Source organism: Zootermopsis nevadensis, unplaced genomic scaffold (genome assembly GCF_977971745.1).
Source record: "Zootermopsis nevadensis isolate Lab colony 2312 unplaced genomic scaffold, Znev_1.0 Znev_ptg000003l, whole genome shotgun sequence".
In the NCBI taxonomy this organism is placed as follows: domain Eukaryota; kingdom Metazoa; phylum Arthropoda; class Insecta; order Blattodea; family Termopsidae; genus Zootermopsis; species Zootermopsis nevadensis.
In genome coordinates this window covers 3182148-3198582 of record NW_028259135.1, presented here as the reverse complement: position 1 = coordinate 3198582, position 16435 = coordinate 3182148, and the positions used below count along the sequence as shown (strand labels likewise).

At 37.4% G+C, this 16435-nt stretch overlaps 2 protein-coding genes across 2 annotated transcripts; one reads left to right on the top strand and one right to left on the bottom strand.

The window, feature by feature from the left end:
• Window positions 1-4: 4 nt before the first annotated feature.
• Su(P) (prostaglandin E synthase Su(P)) lies at window positions 5-3899 on the top strand. Its single transcript, XM_022060132.2, has 6 exons — window positions 5-352; window positions 472-681; window positions 921-1123; window positions 1776-1887; window positions 2136-2236; window positions 3447-3899. The coding sequence occupies exons 1-6, from the start codon at window positions 5-7 to the stop codon at window positions 3706-3708; spliced, it is 1236 nt and encodes a 411-aa protein (XP_021915824.1). The 3' UTR covers window positions 3709-3899.
• Window positions 3900-3978: 79 nt separating this feature from the next.
• On the bottom strand, window positions 3979-16420 carry LOC110827953 (uncharacterized). Its single transcript, XM_087361278.1, has 9 exons — window positions 14478-16420; window positions 12708-12860; window positions 12290-12420; window positions 10900-11032; window positions 10370-10495; window positions 8660-8743; window positions 7366-7521; window positions 5795-5923; window positions 3979-5088 (listed from the first exon to the last, which is right to left on the bottom strand). Exons 1-9 carry the CDS (start codon window positions 14608-14610, stop codon window positions 4976-4978), a joined length of 1158 nt encoding a protein of 385 aa, XP_087217404.1. The 5' UTR covers window positions 14611-16420; the 3' UTR covers window positions 3979-4975.
• Window positions 16421-16435: the final 15 nt, after the last annotated feature.

Sequence of the window (16435 nt, the reverse complement as noted above, 5' to 3'; positions counted from 1 at the left end):
TGCTATGCAGAACGCTGCAATGGCAGCCTTAGCAGTTGTAAAAGTTTGTTCCCAAGTTTATCGGAACGTAGCTTTTTGTGTTTACAGAACCAGAGAGGCGTACTTTTTAGGCAGAAATGAATTTATAAGTGTAAGATTGTTTTCGACTCATGGAGTCCCAAACATGTCTAACTCAAGAAAGAGCAGTACACTAATGTATGGGCTCTTGGGTATTAGCATGGGTGCATTAGTCGGTGCCGGTTATTCGTATCATAAGAAGACAGAAACGCAATCACCTGCCATATTAAATAAAAATATGGGCACAACAAGTGCCGTGTTAGAAACTCCACCAGATTTCCAGATCTCTAGAAAGGTGAACATTCTCATATTTCATTATATCAATATTGTAAACATTGGCCTTGATGTAAGCTTGTGGATGAGCTTTGGTAACTACCATTCCAGAAGTTAATGTTATCACATACTGATTTACAGGTTGTTGTACCTGCTGACAATACTGGATTAAAGCTAACACTGTTCCAGTATACAACTTGCCCATTCTGCTGCAAAGTTCGAGCTGTACTTGATTACTATGGTTTTTCTTATAACATAATTGAAGTGAATCCAGTTCTAAGGCAACAAATTAAGTGGACTGAATACAAAAAGGTTCCTATAGTACTGGCACATGTTGATGGTGTTTATCAGGTCAGTGACTTACAATATAGATTATTCCCTATTTTACACTAGTGACAATGCAGGAAGAAACTTGGATTAGTACATGTTCAGGCCAGTGGCTAATGTTCTTGCCTACCTATTCTTCCACAGATTTGATGCGTGCATTTCTATCTCAGCAACAAATTTCAAAATAATCTTAGCAGGTGACTGGAAATTCGAGGTGTTTTATAACATTCAGAAAAGTATCAAAGAAACTGTCTTCCTTTCAGCAAATGAATGACAGTTCCATGATCATCTCTGCATTAGCATCATATCTTCATGATAGAAATCAAGGGTTGGAGGAAGTTGTGAAGTTTTATCCCAGTATATCATTTACCGATGATGATGGAAAGTTAAAAAATGATATTTTGAATCGTTATTTTCTAATGTACCAAGGGAATATTCCACAAGACAAAACAAAGGACACAATATTGTAAGTTGTCATGACAGTATTAAGATAAAATAAATAAAAATCATAGCATGTACTACTATAACTATAGGATACTTGGGTATGGTCAAGATATGAACTAGGCACCTCTTGAATATAGAATGATATATTTACAAAACTCTATATTTGGTTAGAGATGTTACAACATTTTAAATAAGAGAAGAAAAATTCTGGTACTTACTGACAGACTATATGTAAAGACAAGACATTGCGAAGTAGGTTTACCAGTTGCCTGTAGTTGCCTTGTGTTTGGTGATATGAGACTGAATCGTGATGAAGTCTACTGTGTGGAACAAAATTCTTGTTCTCGTTATGTCTGATAAGGATCATTTTCAAACTGTTCTTACACACAAAGTAAATAACATTATAATTCCTTAAGAAACATCATTACCATTTCTTCCTTTTCTGACATTTGTCACAGTAGGAACTGAAGTTATCTGACTCAATACAAGTACAGGTGGTAGCCTCTTGTAAACTGATAATAAGCTTCTCAAGGATTCTACCTACCTCTTTGAGCTATTTGGTTAGTTAAGAAATGGACTGTACTACAAGAAATCTAGATATTTTTATTTGTACATGTATGAACAATGCATGCTGATATATTTAGCTTAACCAGACATTCCTGTGCCATCTGCAGGAAAGAAAGGCAATGGCGAAAGTGGGCAGATGATGTGCTGGTTCATATGCTGTCTCCTAATGTGTACCGGACAAGAGAAGAGGCTCTTCAGGCCTTCAACTGGTTTTCAGAAGTAAGGAAACTTTGCCAAGTATGACAAATACTTAATTTCCTATAAACATATAGTGTGTTAAGTTTTACAAAGTACACATAGAAATTCTGGAATTAAAAATAGTTTTGTTTTGAAATATAAAGCCTTAACTGCTACAACAAACACTCACCATAAAATCTTCTCATGAATGAACAAATTGGACCCCCCCCCCCCCCCCCACATCCCAGATAGATTGTTTGAAGATGAATAGTAATATATTTTTATTTTAGGTGGGAGAATGGGAGAAGCACTTTTCAACTTGGGAGAGGTATCTTGTCGTCTATGTCGGAGCTTATGCAATGTGGATCATTGGGAAGAGGCTAAAGAAAAGGTGATAGGTTGTGATTTAATATAAAATGAATTTCAGTAAAGTCTGTTTTGCTTCGGTTGTAACTTTGCACATTAGACTGTACACTTGTGGACAGAGCAAGGCTACTATAGTCATGTGAACAGTTGAAGTATAAGTTAATATACATTTAAGTTAGAAGGACAACACCTAATATACGAGGCGCGTCCTCAAAGTAAGTTTCCCACTCGTCCCACAGCTAGCAAACCTTATATTGCGCGAAGCGACTGTGCGTACGTGATAGAGCAATGACGTAGCATGGCGCATGCACTAACGGCACTTCCCGCGTTCTCACAGTAGCATCGTTGCAGCTGTTGAAGATGGAGGTTCTTATTCCAGCTCCCGCCGACTGTGAAGTGCGGTCAGTGATAACGCTAGGCCGCACATGGCTCGACGGACAGCGAGTCTCCTGCAGGAGTTCAGCTGGGAGGTGTTTAATCATTCACCCTACAGCCCGGACCTCGCTCCCAGTGATTTCCATCTTTTCCTACACCTCAAGAAATTCCTGTCCGGTCAGCGTCAGCGTTTTGAGAATGACAGAGAGGCGGAGATGGTTGTCACACAGTGGTTCCAATCCCAGGCGGCAGACTTCTATGACACAGGTATTCAAAAGTTGGTCCCACGGTATGACCAATGTCTCAATTCCGGTGGCGAATATGTTGAAAAATAGCTGGACACTTGCTGTATCTGTTGCAATAAATATTTCCATGAAATTGTGTTTTGTTTCTGTAAACGGCCCCAGGGAAACTTACTTTGTGGACGAGCCTCGTACTTACTGTCATTGTTTACCCTACTGTTGGTGGTCACAAAGAGGAATGAACATTACACAGGAAATAGATCTTTATACTGTGCTTATTGCAATGATAAGATCAAAGATATGAAGATAGGCCACGTGTTAGGAGGCATAGACAAGAGGATAATATTAAAATTGACCTTAAGGACTATTAACTGGATTCAAGATGGAATAAAGGACAGCTTTTAAGGTGGTAATAAACATGTTGGTTACATGACAGTATGAAGTTTCAAAGTGAATAATTATCAACTTCTGAAGGGTACTTCCAGGAAGGAGTTATTCTAATAGTACATCTGTTTGATAATCTGAAGGTTATGAGTTTATTTTCCAGCCTGGGAGCACTTTTTTACTCAGTTATAATTAACCTGGACAGATTTATTACCATATTGTTGTACCTTTCAGACATAACTTGAAAGACAATGTCCGAGCTTCCCTGTATGATGCGTGCAATCACTGGATGAAGTCAATGGCAAAACAGGGGACAGAATTCATGGGTGGAGAGATGCCTGACCTCTCGGACCTGGCCGTGTACGGCGTTCTGAGCAGTATTGAGGGATGTGTCACGTTCCAGGACCTGCTACAACACACATCCATAGGGAAATGGTATTACAGCATGAAACAGAATGTACAGAGCCATGCTGGGTGCAGCATCATGAATGGCTGAAACTGAAGCATAGTTTCGTTACATGTACAGTAGATAATGTTCTTTTGTAATTTGTTAATACTCAAATTCCATACTACTGCTGGGGAGAATAAAACTGGTAAAATTAGACAGACTCAGGAAAATGTAAATGCTGTTTTGCAGCTTACATGTAAAAGTATGTCAAATGTAAATAAATTAAAATTAAAGCTTCATTGCAGTTATGTATAATCACTTTATGGCATATTTAACTCCATAGTATTTTACTTGATTCTCTGTGCTCATAGTAATCATGTGAAACTAATTAAAAGATTTGAAAATAAATTCTTTAAACCTACTGCAACATTTCTGGATAGGTATATTGCATCTTATGGTCAATAAATGCATTATTTTGTCCTTTGTCTGGTGACTTTCCACAACCTTTAAAATTACACTCAAGGGGGTAATTGTACTGGAGCTATCAGAGTATGCCAATAGGTTAAAATTTCTCTGATTGGAATGGCAGAAGAGGAATATGTATATCAAATCTAAAACTTCTTGACGATGGTGAAGAGTCAATTGAATAAAAATTTACTTGTATATTATCCATCGTCTAGTAATAAAACGTAAAAAACGTAAAACGACGTTTCGGAGATGGGGCTCTATCTCCGTCTTCAGGTTCCTACTCAGTTGGGCCCACTAGATAGAGCTAATCCCTATCTCCGGACAAATTAAAAAAGTGAAAGTCCCAGAATAAAAAGGCATAACCACACCATCCATCCGTGGGACGTAAAAGAATAGTATGTAGAAAACTAAATTCATAAACGCCAATAAAACCAGAAGACAAAAACTCACAAAAGGTGGGAATAAATACACATGAATATTAACTTGAAACTCGATGACCACCTTGGATTTCTTGAGAGATGTAGTTCTAATCTCTACGCGTAGACTGGGTCTATGCAGACTAAAGGAAGTATTTAATATTTGCTTCTTTGAAAAATCATGTTAAGATACCTTCACCGTTTCCCCATGCTCCTCCTATCTGATCCACCTTGATTTGATCACATTGATAATATTTGGTGAAAAGTGCACATTATGAAGCTTCTAATTTCCAGCTTCCTTTTAATTCCTCTCTTCTCTTCACCACCCAGTTCTCAAATGCCCTCAATCTGCTTGCTGCTAAATGTAAGTCACACACAAACATACAAAACCCTAGATAATAATGTGCGAGTCTTAATGAATTCTCTTCAAATTGCCAGTAAACCAGTCAGAAACTTACAGAACTTGTAACTGTTAAGCCAGGAACCACTGTTCACATGCAAGGTAACTGTTGATACATGAGACAGAAGCCTCTGTTTGCAACATCTCCACTAGTCAGTTCAGTATCGTCTGTTACGACGGTCAACACAAACGGCTTGGAAGAAGCTGCAAATAAGAACATGCCTATTAATACACAGACACAAAGTCACTTTGTATGAAACTTTCTTTTATTAAGACCACTATAGAAATTCCTGGCATCTATAGAAATATGTAAGACTTGAGGTTCTCACAGCGGTGAGTATGAAGATATCCGTCTTCTGGGTTATTGCGCTGTGTAGTCTGGTCGATGTTAACCAACGTTTCAGAGGTCATACTGCCTCCGTCATCAGGGCGATGAGTATGAAGATTTCTGTCTTCTGGGTTGTTGCGCTGTGTAGTCTGGTCGATGTTAACCAACGTTTCAGAGGTCATACTGCCTCCGTCATCAGGGCGATTAATATGAAGATTTCTGTCTTCTGGGTTGTTGCGCTGTGTAGTCTGGTCGATGTTAACCAACGTTTCAGAGGTCATACTGCCTCCGTCATCAGGGCGATGAGTATGAAGATTTCTGTCTTCTGGGTTGTTGCGCTGTGTAGTCTGGTCGATGTTAACCAACGTTTCAGAGGTCATAATGCCTCTGTCATCAGGGCGATGATCAATAACCCAGAAGACGGATATCTTCATCTATAGAAATACTTTGTGAGTACAAGAGTGAGTGGATAAGTAGAATGAAATGTTATTTTTCAATTTAGTCAGAGCTTAGATGGTTATCACACTGATGAATTACCACACAGGTAAATTTGTTTAATAAATTTATACACAGAATACTTACTTGTAGTTGGCACCAGTGCATTGCCACAAAACCTATCGGTATCTAGGCTCATCGAATTTTGGGATGGATTTGGTATTACAATAAAATCAGTGGTACATACTGTACCACTTTCAGCTACTGCGGCAGTTCCTGAAAGAAACACACAATTTTGAGAACATGCAACTTCTTTATAATCAATGTTAATCTTTATCATACAGGAATAGGTGTTTAAATCCACATTATGTGATGCTGCCAGCTGAACGTAAAAAAAGGCAGCTGTATTTATATTCTGTACATGCAAATTGGTCAGTGCTAAAGCAAAGGAAGAATCTGACATTGGTATGCACTCATAAAACATTCTGTATGCTCAAAATTTAACCTCATTTCTCAAAAAAACATGCCACTTTATCAAACTACGCACACAATATGAGTATAAAAAATTATTTAATTAAGGTTTGTAACAGTTAGAAGAATGATTAATTTAGTTGTTAAACACTTTGATGCTGAATATGATTGCAACATGTATGAAATAACAATTCAGTTAATTTATTCATGTGCTTGACAGTAGCCCAACAGTAATAACTACAGTACAATAACAATTATTATTACTGGTTACAGATTGCTTATTAACTGATATGAGTCTTAAAATATTCAGTAAGATTAATTTAACATGTTTTAAGAGCGCAGTTTTGTTATTTGACATTTACTGATGTCACAATTAAATGCACACTCACAATAACAAGTGCTGTAATTGTGATTGTGAATGGTGATCAAATGGATCATACTGATAGTTTTATATTTTTGTAAGATGACAGTACATATACGAGGCGCGTCCTCAAAGTAAGTTTCCCACTCGTCCCACAGCTAGCAAACCTTATATTGCGCGAAGCGACTGTGCGTACGTGATAGAGCAATGACGTAGCATGGCGCATGCACTAACGGTACTTCCCGCGTTCTCACAGTAGCATCGTTGCAGCTGTTGAAGATGGAGGTTCTTATTCCAGCTCCCGCCGACTGTGAAGTGCGGTCAGTGATAACGCTAGGCCGCACACGGCTCGACGGACAGCAAGTCTCCTGCAGGAGTTCAGCTGGGAGGTGTTTAATCATTCACCCTACAGCCCGGACCTCGCTCCCAGTAATTTCCATCTTTTCCTACACCTCAAGAAATTCCTGTCCGGTCAGCGTCAGCGTTTTGAGAATGACAGAGAGGCGGAGATGGTTGTCACACAGTGGTTCCAATCCCAGGCGGCAGACTTCTACGACACAGGTATTCAAAAGTTGGTCCCACGGTATGACCAATGTCTCAATTCCGGTGGCGAATATGTTGAAAAATAGCTGGACACTTGCTGTATCTGTTGCAATAAATATTTCCATGAAATTGTGTTTTGTTTCTGTAAACGGCCCCAGGGAAACTTACTTTGAGGACGCGCCTCGTACAATCTTTTACTCACATCGTAGATGTCATTATGGAAATAGAGGTGAACAATGCAGACTACAAGACTAGGTAGGTTTCAAAAAATATACTTTTTTGCATGGTCAGGAAAGGCTCAATCTGACAAATGCCTTTCCAGTGACTTGACTATTTCACTTACCAAGTAGACTGGGATCAATTCCGTCTGTGTCTCCTGACACAGTGAATGAGTATGGGTCGCTTGGATTTTGTTGCCATCGTATGCTGCAGTACCCTGGTGCCATCTGAACACATACTCCGTAGTTTGTGTTGGCAATCTGTCGTGTCCCATACATGTCTGAGGAGACAGAAAGTGTCAGGCTGTGCTTATACAGGAGTGTTCAAAATGAAAGTCATTTAAAGTCAATTAAAAGTTACTTGCTGGTTGTGAGTTAATAAATAAACTCTTGTACTTTTCAACACTAGTCCCTCTGTCTTGATGACTGCCATTATGAAAGCAAATGCTTGAATTCTAATTATTTGGCTGTTAATTAATCCAATAATGTTTTAAATACAAATAAAGAGACATGTTTATTAGACTTTTCATCCATATATTAATTAATTCTGAATATTGTTCTAACAGTGAATTGCCATAGCTACAGAAGTGCAATCTTATATATTAAAATTGTGAGTTGAAAATGAATTTTAGCCCTTTTCAGATGAAGATAAGAGATGCAAGCAGATTACAAGTATCAGAGATGAATTATACAATGCTGTTCCCTGGACACTGTTCATTGGCTGGAGTATTAATTATGTGTACGATGTTTTGCAGGCCAAATCAGAGTCAGAATGTCTGTATTAAAGTTGTTGTGCCGTGTAGTCTGGTAGAAGTTTACCGGCATTTCAGAGGTTATTGCCCTGATGATGGAGACAGCAAGGACCTCTGAAACGGTGGTAAACTTATATCGTACTACATGGCGCAACAACCCAGACTCACTGCCATGAGAACCTCAGATCCTACTAATATAAGTGTACTTTAAAGAGGAGACGGTACCTCTAGAAACGAGTATAGTATAATTATCTTAGTGTACGAGGCTCATACTTTGGCAAAGTTCATCATTAATAATTTAAAATTTTAGTTACAACTACAACCATAATTTATAAAATTCAACAAAAATATTGCTCAGTCCCAGGTTCTACTTCTAACAGTGTCTGATATCTCTTCCTGTTGTGGTTCTAAATTCTGCTCACTTCTTGCTATTCTTCTTCCAGTAATTATGCTGTGTTGTCCTATGACAAATATACAAGGTGCAAAGGATGGCTTTCCTACATTACTAGTACTAATGCTGCCTGCACCAGGAACAGTGATTAATTTGTACTACTTGTGGCATAAACCTTCGGCACAACATTCTGCTTTGATCACAAATATGAAATATACAACTCTCAGTTTTACATTACTTGCACATGCCTGTAAAATAAAGTGATGTGTCACTTACCAGTACCCCTACCAGATGGACTGTAGTTAAAACTCTTCACAGTGCCTTCCAGTGCTGTATAATACATCAGACAACCAGTTGGGGCTGTAAAAGACCATAAAAATAATTAGTGAGGAATAAAAACATTTTCTTCTGTATTTTAAATTCTACTTATTGACACACAGCGAAATCAAGTATTTATACACACATACAGGATATGTGGTTTAATAATTAAATAACCAGACTGTAAAAAACTATATGCCAGTATGATGGCTAAACCTTAGTAAGCATAGTCACCTTCTGAGTACTTGTCATCTGACTTTATTCACATATTTACATATCTCTGCCATACTTGAACACTGCTGGAATAATTTTCAAAAGCTGTTTCAGTTCAGTTCTGAATATGATTCAAAATTTGACTCTTACAAGGTTTATAATTTTGAGAACATAAGAAAGTCACATGGAATCAAATCGAGTTTACCATTGCCAACCATTAACCGTTTTTAGCAAAAAATTGTTTTACCGAAAGTGCTGTCATAAGGCACACTGTCATATGCAAACTTAACTTCAGACAAAATATGATCTTTTTCAGTGATGATCTGCTGCAAACATAAAATGCTTAGATGACCATAAAATAAAATATACCAAAAGAAGTTTGGAGGGAGAGACCTCTTGTGACATTTCAGGTTCTCACTGTGGCAAATACATCTTCTATGATGTAGGATTTGAGGTTTTCACGGCAGTGAGTCTGAAGATGGCTGTCTTCTGGATTGTTGCGCCATGTAGTCTAGTAGAAGTTTACCAACGTTTCAGAAGTCCTTACTGCCTCTATGATCGGGGCAATGACCTCTGTAACGTCGGTAAACTTGTACCAGACTACATGGCGCAACAATCCAGAAGACAGCCATCTTCACTCTTGGAATGTAACCACTTGGAAGCAGCCTGAGAAGAAGTAAGTAAAGTAAAGTAAAGTTTGTCCCACTATACGCCATGTAGGCGTTTGGGGGGAGTAGAGGTATAGCTCCTCTCTTCCTTGACCTCGGCACTAGGTTTACCCCCGGGAAAGGACCCCCGGTACCCATTGGATAGGAGGCTGGGTGGGCCCCAGAGCCGGTCTGGACGCAGAGGCTAGAGGAAAAATCCTCTGCCCCCGTCGGGGATCGAACCCCGGTCGTCCAGCCCGTAGCTAGTCACTATACTGACTGAGCTATCCCGGCTCAAAGCCTGAGAAGAAGACTGGAGAATAATAGTGATATGAATCTTGAAATAAGTTATGGTAAAATGGTTTGAAGCATAAACTTCAGGGTGTGGTCAGTTGGTGGGTATTAATATTCGCAATGTTAAACTTTCTTATTCTAATAAAAGATAATTATCAACACTGATAAATCAGCAACTCTGCTGCACATAAGTTAAAAATAATTAGTATTACTGGTTTTCTAGACTTTATCCATCATCTAGTATTTTCAGAAGAACAATGTTTTCGATATTGGATCTGTTTCCGTCCTCAGGTGAAAAAGTGGGGAGTACCTACTAAGTTGAGTCCATTAGGAAGAGCACCTTTTCACTTTAGGAAAGAAATAGTTCCAGGTTCTGAAATGTTTGTGTTCTTAGAGTACAAAATAATAGTCAAAGTCCAAAACACTGGTAATACTAATTGTAATATGCCATTATCATAATCCTTTAACACTTAACAATAATTGCATACTTAAGTTTCAAAATACAAGTTCCAACCTCGCTCAGGATTGGTGCACTCTATTTGGGTGAGCTTAATATTCCAGTTGCGATTAACAGATACTGATGGGTCAGTTCTGATGCTGACTTGAATTGGTGTGTTGTCTGCAGGGAAATCCACATATACTGGAAAAAAAATAAACTTTTATTTGTACTGTTCTTCTTTATTTATGTGTCTGCTAACAATTTTAAAAATTTGTTAAGTAATCCCAATTGAAATTCAGTATTCAGTTTGTGCTCTTCATGGTCATGCATGCATAAATTTAACTAAATTTATCAACAAATTAAAAGTTTCTCATGATCAACAAGGACACGTACAAAGATGGTTATCTTTTGGGTTGTAGCAGTATCATACAAGTTTACCAACATTTCAGAGGTCCTCTCTGCTTCCATAATCAGGGTGATAAGGACCTCTAAAATGTTGGTAAACTTGTACCAGACTACATGGTGCTACAGCCCAGAAAATGATCATCTTTGGACTCACCGCCATGAAAACCTCAAATACTACAAAGGACATGTACAAATCTTACCATGTTCATTGGTGTTTTCACCGCAGATACGAGGTACAAAGGAAGCGCCACCTGCTATTTCAAGGTAATCATTAGTACAGACTCCAGTGGCATCTGGCTCAGAAACAGTGAAGTCAAGTAAGTCAACACGTAACTGTTAAGAGAAAAGACAGTTTTAAAAACCGCTTCCAGAAATATAAAGTAACATATCATAACACTGCTACTTCTGAGATGAGTAATAAATTTTGTAGCAAAAGAATTGCATGCATGGTCTGTTATTGAGTATTAACTTCATTCACACACACATAAAATTATTGTAAATCACAATTTACAATTTTAATTACATGATAACCACCTACAAGATGACAGTGTCAAAACCCAAAAGATCACAAATGACAAACACTAAAGAATTTTCTACAAAATTTATAGTTGGTGTAGTCAAATTGTCTATCTCATATGAATGATTCTATTCACATTACAGTAAACTTTCAGTAGATAACATGTTAGAAGGCCTGAAGTTCCATTCAATTTAAATTTTGTTCTAATCTGATTGGCACCTTCACTGCCATGAGCGTCTCAGATCTTTAATTTGGAAGCAAATGAACGCAAATTTTATCACCTGATACAAAATAATTTTTATTTCAGGGAGAAGACTCGTGATTTCTGTTCCAACTTCCTCTTGTCACTGGGGCCTCCTAATTTGTCACTGGTTTAACATTTACAACATTATCTATACATTATTTGAAACAACTTCTTAAAGATGTATGAAAAAAGTTTTACATGCTGTGGGAATAAACCAAAGATCCTGAAAAATTTATTTACAAAATTCGAGAAATAGACTGCAAATTGATTATTTTGCAAGTCAATGCCAGATCACGTGACGCCGAGGATATGAAGTCAAGGCATGCTACGCCCAGAGTCATGACATCGAACGTCGCGATTCTGAGGTTCCTGTCCCAACACAGAGCAAATATAGCGAATCTGAGCCATGTGAACCAATCAACACAAGGCTCAGTAATCAAGCGTCGCAGAGGCAAAAGACTCAATGACAATGCTGAACAAACCGACGCCAACCATCGCGGCGCTAAGACATCCAAAGATATGTTATGTAACGGCAAATCTTGTGAAGTCTAACGTCACAATGCCTATCGTCCATATGCCGACACAATTTTCAAATATAATTAAGAGGAGACACACCACACCATAAGAAACAACAACCCAATGCTAGTGTATTAAGGGTGAGCACAATAAGCAACCCTGAGCCAAGGAAAGCAAGGATACAAATACAAAGAAAGCCCAACCACGCGACACCATGCTTTGTCTTGTTTTGCTGAGCCACATCACAGACCAAGTCATTATCAACTGCAAAATTTTCTGTTTGTTTGGAAGAGTTTCTTTTGTTTCTTGTTACCTGGCAAATGTTAGAGTTACACTTGTAGACAGCAATACTGCAGCGTCCACTGCCAGTGTACACACTGGGGAAGCCAGGATTGGTGAAATATGTGCAGTTGAGGTGGGTAGATGAACCACACGACTTCTGAACTGCAAAAACATTAAGAATCTGCAATGCTCATATGTAACATTACAGCAGCTGGACACAGGAAATGCTCACTAGGACAGCCATATGATTCTTGCTCTCACATAATATTTATACTTTAAAAGCACAATTATGAACCAAGATAAGCATCAACTGCTGAAGATGGATTCTGTATGTAGTCCAAAGTTATTTTTTTAAGTCAGGACACTGGCAGGAAAGTGATTTCACATCAGTATCCTACAGTTCTATCATCTTAACTAGATCTCTGTATGACACTCATCACCATGCTTACTGATGCAGCAAGTGCCCCAGTTCCGAGCACAGCTCCCAGATGCTACACCACCTGCATTAGAGCATTCCTTCCTTGAGAAGCATGTCCCATACTGCCCATTGGTTCCAGTGCACTGTACATTCTTGAAGCGGATTAAACTGAAGAATGGGAAGACTTGAAACACAAGCAAAATAACATTCATGGGTAATCAATGCTAACAATATCAGCCCTTATTCTGTTACTGAAGACATACACAACTGATTTATTATTGTAGCTAACAGAAATAATTCTTACTGTTCCAACAGTTTATTTACTTTGTACATTTAATGGGTACTGCAGATAAAGCAGGTGTGCATGATCTGTTGACTCTCCTCGATGAAGCATCTTCATGGTGTGATAATTAAATGCAAGCATGTGTGTGCATAATGTGGTGCCTAATTAAGCACAGGGAAAACTTTATTCTTTACTTGGCTAATTAAATAACACAATACCATCTCTTTACTTATATATTCCATATTATAATTTACATATTAAAAGAGACAATGAAAGAATATTTAAGTTCAAGCCAAGGAGTAATGAGCCGGCATAGATCAGTCAGTATAGTGACTGGCTATGGATTGGACGACCAGGGTTCGATCCCCGACGTGGGCAGAGGATTTTCCTCTAGCCCCTGTATCCAGATCAGCTCTGGGGCCCACCCAGCCTCCTAACCAATGTGTACTGGAGTCCTTTCCTGGGGGTAAGGCACAGCCAAGGTGTGATGCTGACCACTCACCCCCATCTAGTGCCAAGGTCAAGAATGAGTAGGAGCTATGCTAACTCTCTCCCCCCCCCCCCCCCAAACACCTACATGGTGTATAGTCAGACAGCTTTACTTTACTTTTTTATGGAGTAATGTTTTGTATTCTACAGTAACTAACTTCATGAAGCAACCGTTTTCAAGAAACTGATAGTGGCATTTAGCAGGATAGCTTTAATAGTATATGGTGAAGATTACAAACTATGGAGCTCATCATTATGTAATATTCTTCAGCCATCCATCACTGCATCCCTTTTAGGTCCAAATATTCTCAACTTTTGTTCTTCCTTTAACATAAGAGACCAGGTTTCACACCCATACTGAACAATAGTAAAATTATAGGGTATTTTTATATTGTAATCTTCATGTTTTTAGATAGATTAAAGATTCTGAACTGCATGGTAGAAAGAGTTCCATAAATTTTATCTGCTCTTTGTTTCCTCATGATGGTGTTCCACAGTATTCATATTAATTGCTTTCCATCCTCATAAACCTATGGATTAGCAGGATAGTGATAGGGAATGTCGCAGGACTGAACTCAAGTCTTTGTGGTTGGTGAGAAGGAAACATCTAATCAAAAGCCATGAAACAGCTTACAGAGAACTGCAAATACTATAATTAAAAAACCTATAACACTGGTTGCCTATTATTATGGGAGGATATTCTTTGATTGTATCCATTGTTTGGTTAATTTAATTTATTAAATAAGGTTAATAACATTTTCAACCAGGTAAAATATAGGCTACCTACTCTGTGGAAGCACAAAGTTAATTTTCAACAAACCATTGAAAAAACAGACGCCCTTTCCTTTCACCTACAAACAAGGATAAATGCAGCTTCTAAAATGTGATAAACCTTCTTCTATAAACTCAGATAACCTAGGGGTAATATAAAATGAAACCATTCCCATGTCCAAAACAAAATCCATTCATCCATAGTAGCTAGACAGACATGTGCTTACATTTAACTGTTCTACCACTTATACAACTTACACCTATCATGACGATCCATTGCAGCCTTATTTTCCAAACTGCTGTCTATCCAAGTGGTCTGACTGGCCCAATCATCATCAAATGTCAGCCCCCTAGCAGTGCAACACAGCACCAGCAACCACAACAAAGACATCACACTCGCTAGGTTCGTAGACAGTTGAGAAGTGAAGCACCCAGTTCATTGTCACATATCCTGAGGTTGTTTACACATTCTCACTAATTAGTATAACTGGAGCTGTTTTTAACTCTATTTAGAACATAACTGTGCCTTATCCTTCATTAAGTGTACCTCCTGGCCTCATTCTATTCCCAGATACAGTTAGGATGGACCAGGGATATTTCATGAACTGGAAAGACAGTAATTGCCAAAACATGATCTAACATCTAACATAAATGTAAAATATTAAGTTTACATACATTTCTTTATAGCAGAACCAAGGGGGTTAGCACTGTGGTAACATATTAAGGATGTACTAGGTTCAAATTTCATTGGAATTTGGCTATAAGTTATTATTTTACTCAGTACATTTGGAAAATGGCAGTATAAACCCTTGAAACAGAAAATTACACAGCTAAGGTGAATGAAGGACATCTGTATAACTGATAAGATGTGTGGTCATGATGTTAACAATGTCTATGAACCTTAATGTCAACTTATGCATGACATCACATTTTAAATTATAATACACTTAATTATAGAAAGAACATGCAGATTATCACAGTAACATTTCCTTCTCACATTCAGGGTTTCTTACCATATTTTTAGTGCTTCAGTCTCCAAAACCAGCTTTAAACTGTATACCTCTATCAATGCTACATAACCTTATAATCAGTAACAAATAAATATGTAAATAAATAAATGATATTATACTTACATGAACACATGTTTAAAGAAGGAGACTGCAGTCTGCCACCTTAACCTTACTGCCCGACTTCTCACAGCTAATACTGATATCCTGGTATCAGTTTAAATGTAAATAATATGCAATTTAAGGTATATCATTGCTCTATTTTCTAGGATGCAATAGATTTTTAAAATACAGGTACTATTAAGCCCCAGTTTTCTGTTATAGTTTAATCATGACTATAGATATTACTCATAAGATTATAAATGAAAAAGGTTATTCGGATATTATTAGATAACTATCTCAATTTGTTATTTTAGCAGAGAAAAAGATTCAAACAAAATTTCTGAACTCATTCATTATTCCAAATCACAGCAAATTCAGTGTTCAAGTCGTTAGTGAGTTTCAATTATAAAGACCTACAAAATATATCTACATCTTCCATTGCTACCACTAAAGCTGTAAATTCGGAGTGTATTAAGATATTTAATTTTCTGTGTAAATATTTTTAACAATACTACAGTATCCAAATAAGAAAGGAAAGAAATTCAATTTTGGATGGGTACAAAAGTAAATGTTGCAAGGTACTTTCAAAGGCTCTAGGTGTTCTATTATGTGTATATACTTTTGTTACTTAATTTCACAAATATTAAAATGAAACTTAGAAACAAATAAAAATGTTTATGGTAGTAATACAAAAAAAAACTTCTTTAAAAATTATTTCATAATACAACATTTTATAAGAAACAAGTAAAATAGAGAGCTATATGTTTGTATTACAAATTATAAAAAAACATATAATAAAACTAGAAAAAAACCAAAAATGCCACAGGATTAAATATTGTCTGGAAACACAACACATTGAAAGCTCCTCACAGTTCTACACTGAGTTAGAAAATGTTCAGCCAAGTATGTTTAAAAACACTGGTTGTATAAGTATTTGTTATGTACTGTTAAAACAAAAAGCAACAGTTATACTAGTTTCATGATGTATCATTTACAAATGGTAACTTTAAGATCTTTTCCAGTATCCCAGAGACAATTTTGACTACATTTGGGTATAGGAATACTCATCCAGCTATCAACCAAAAAACACAGAAATGGTGCTAGAAG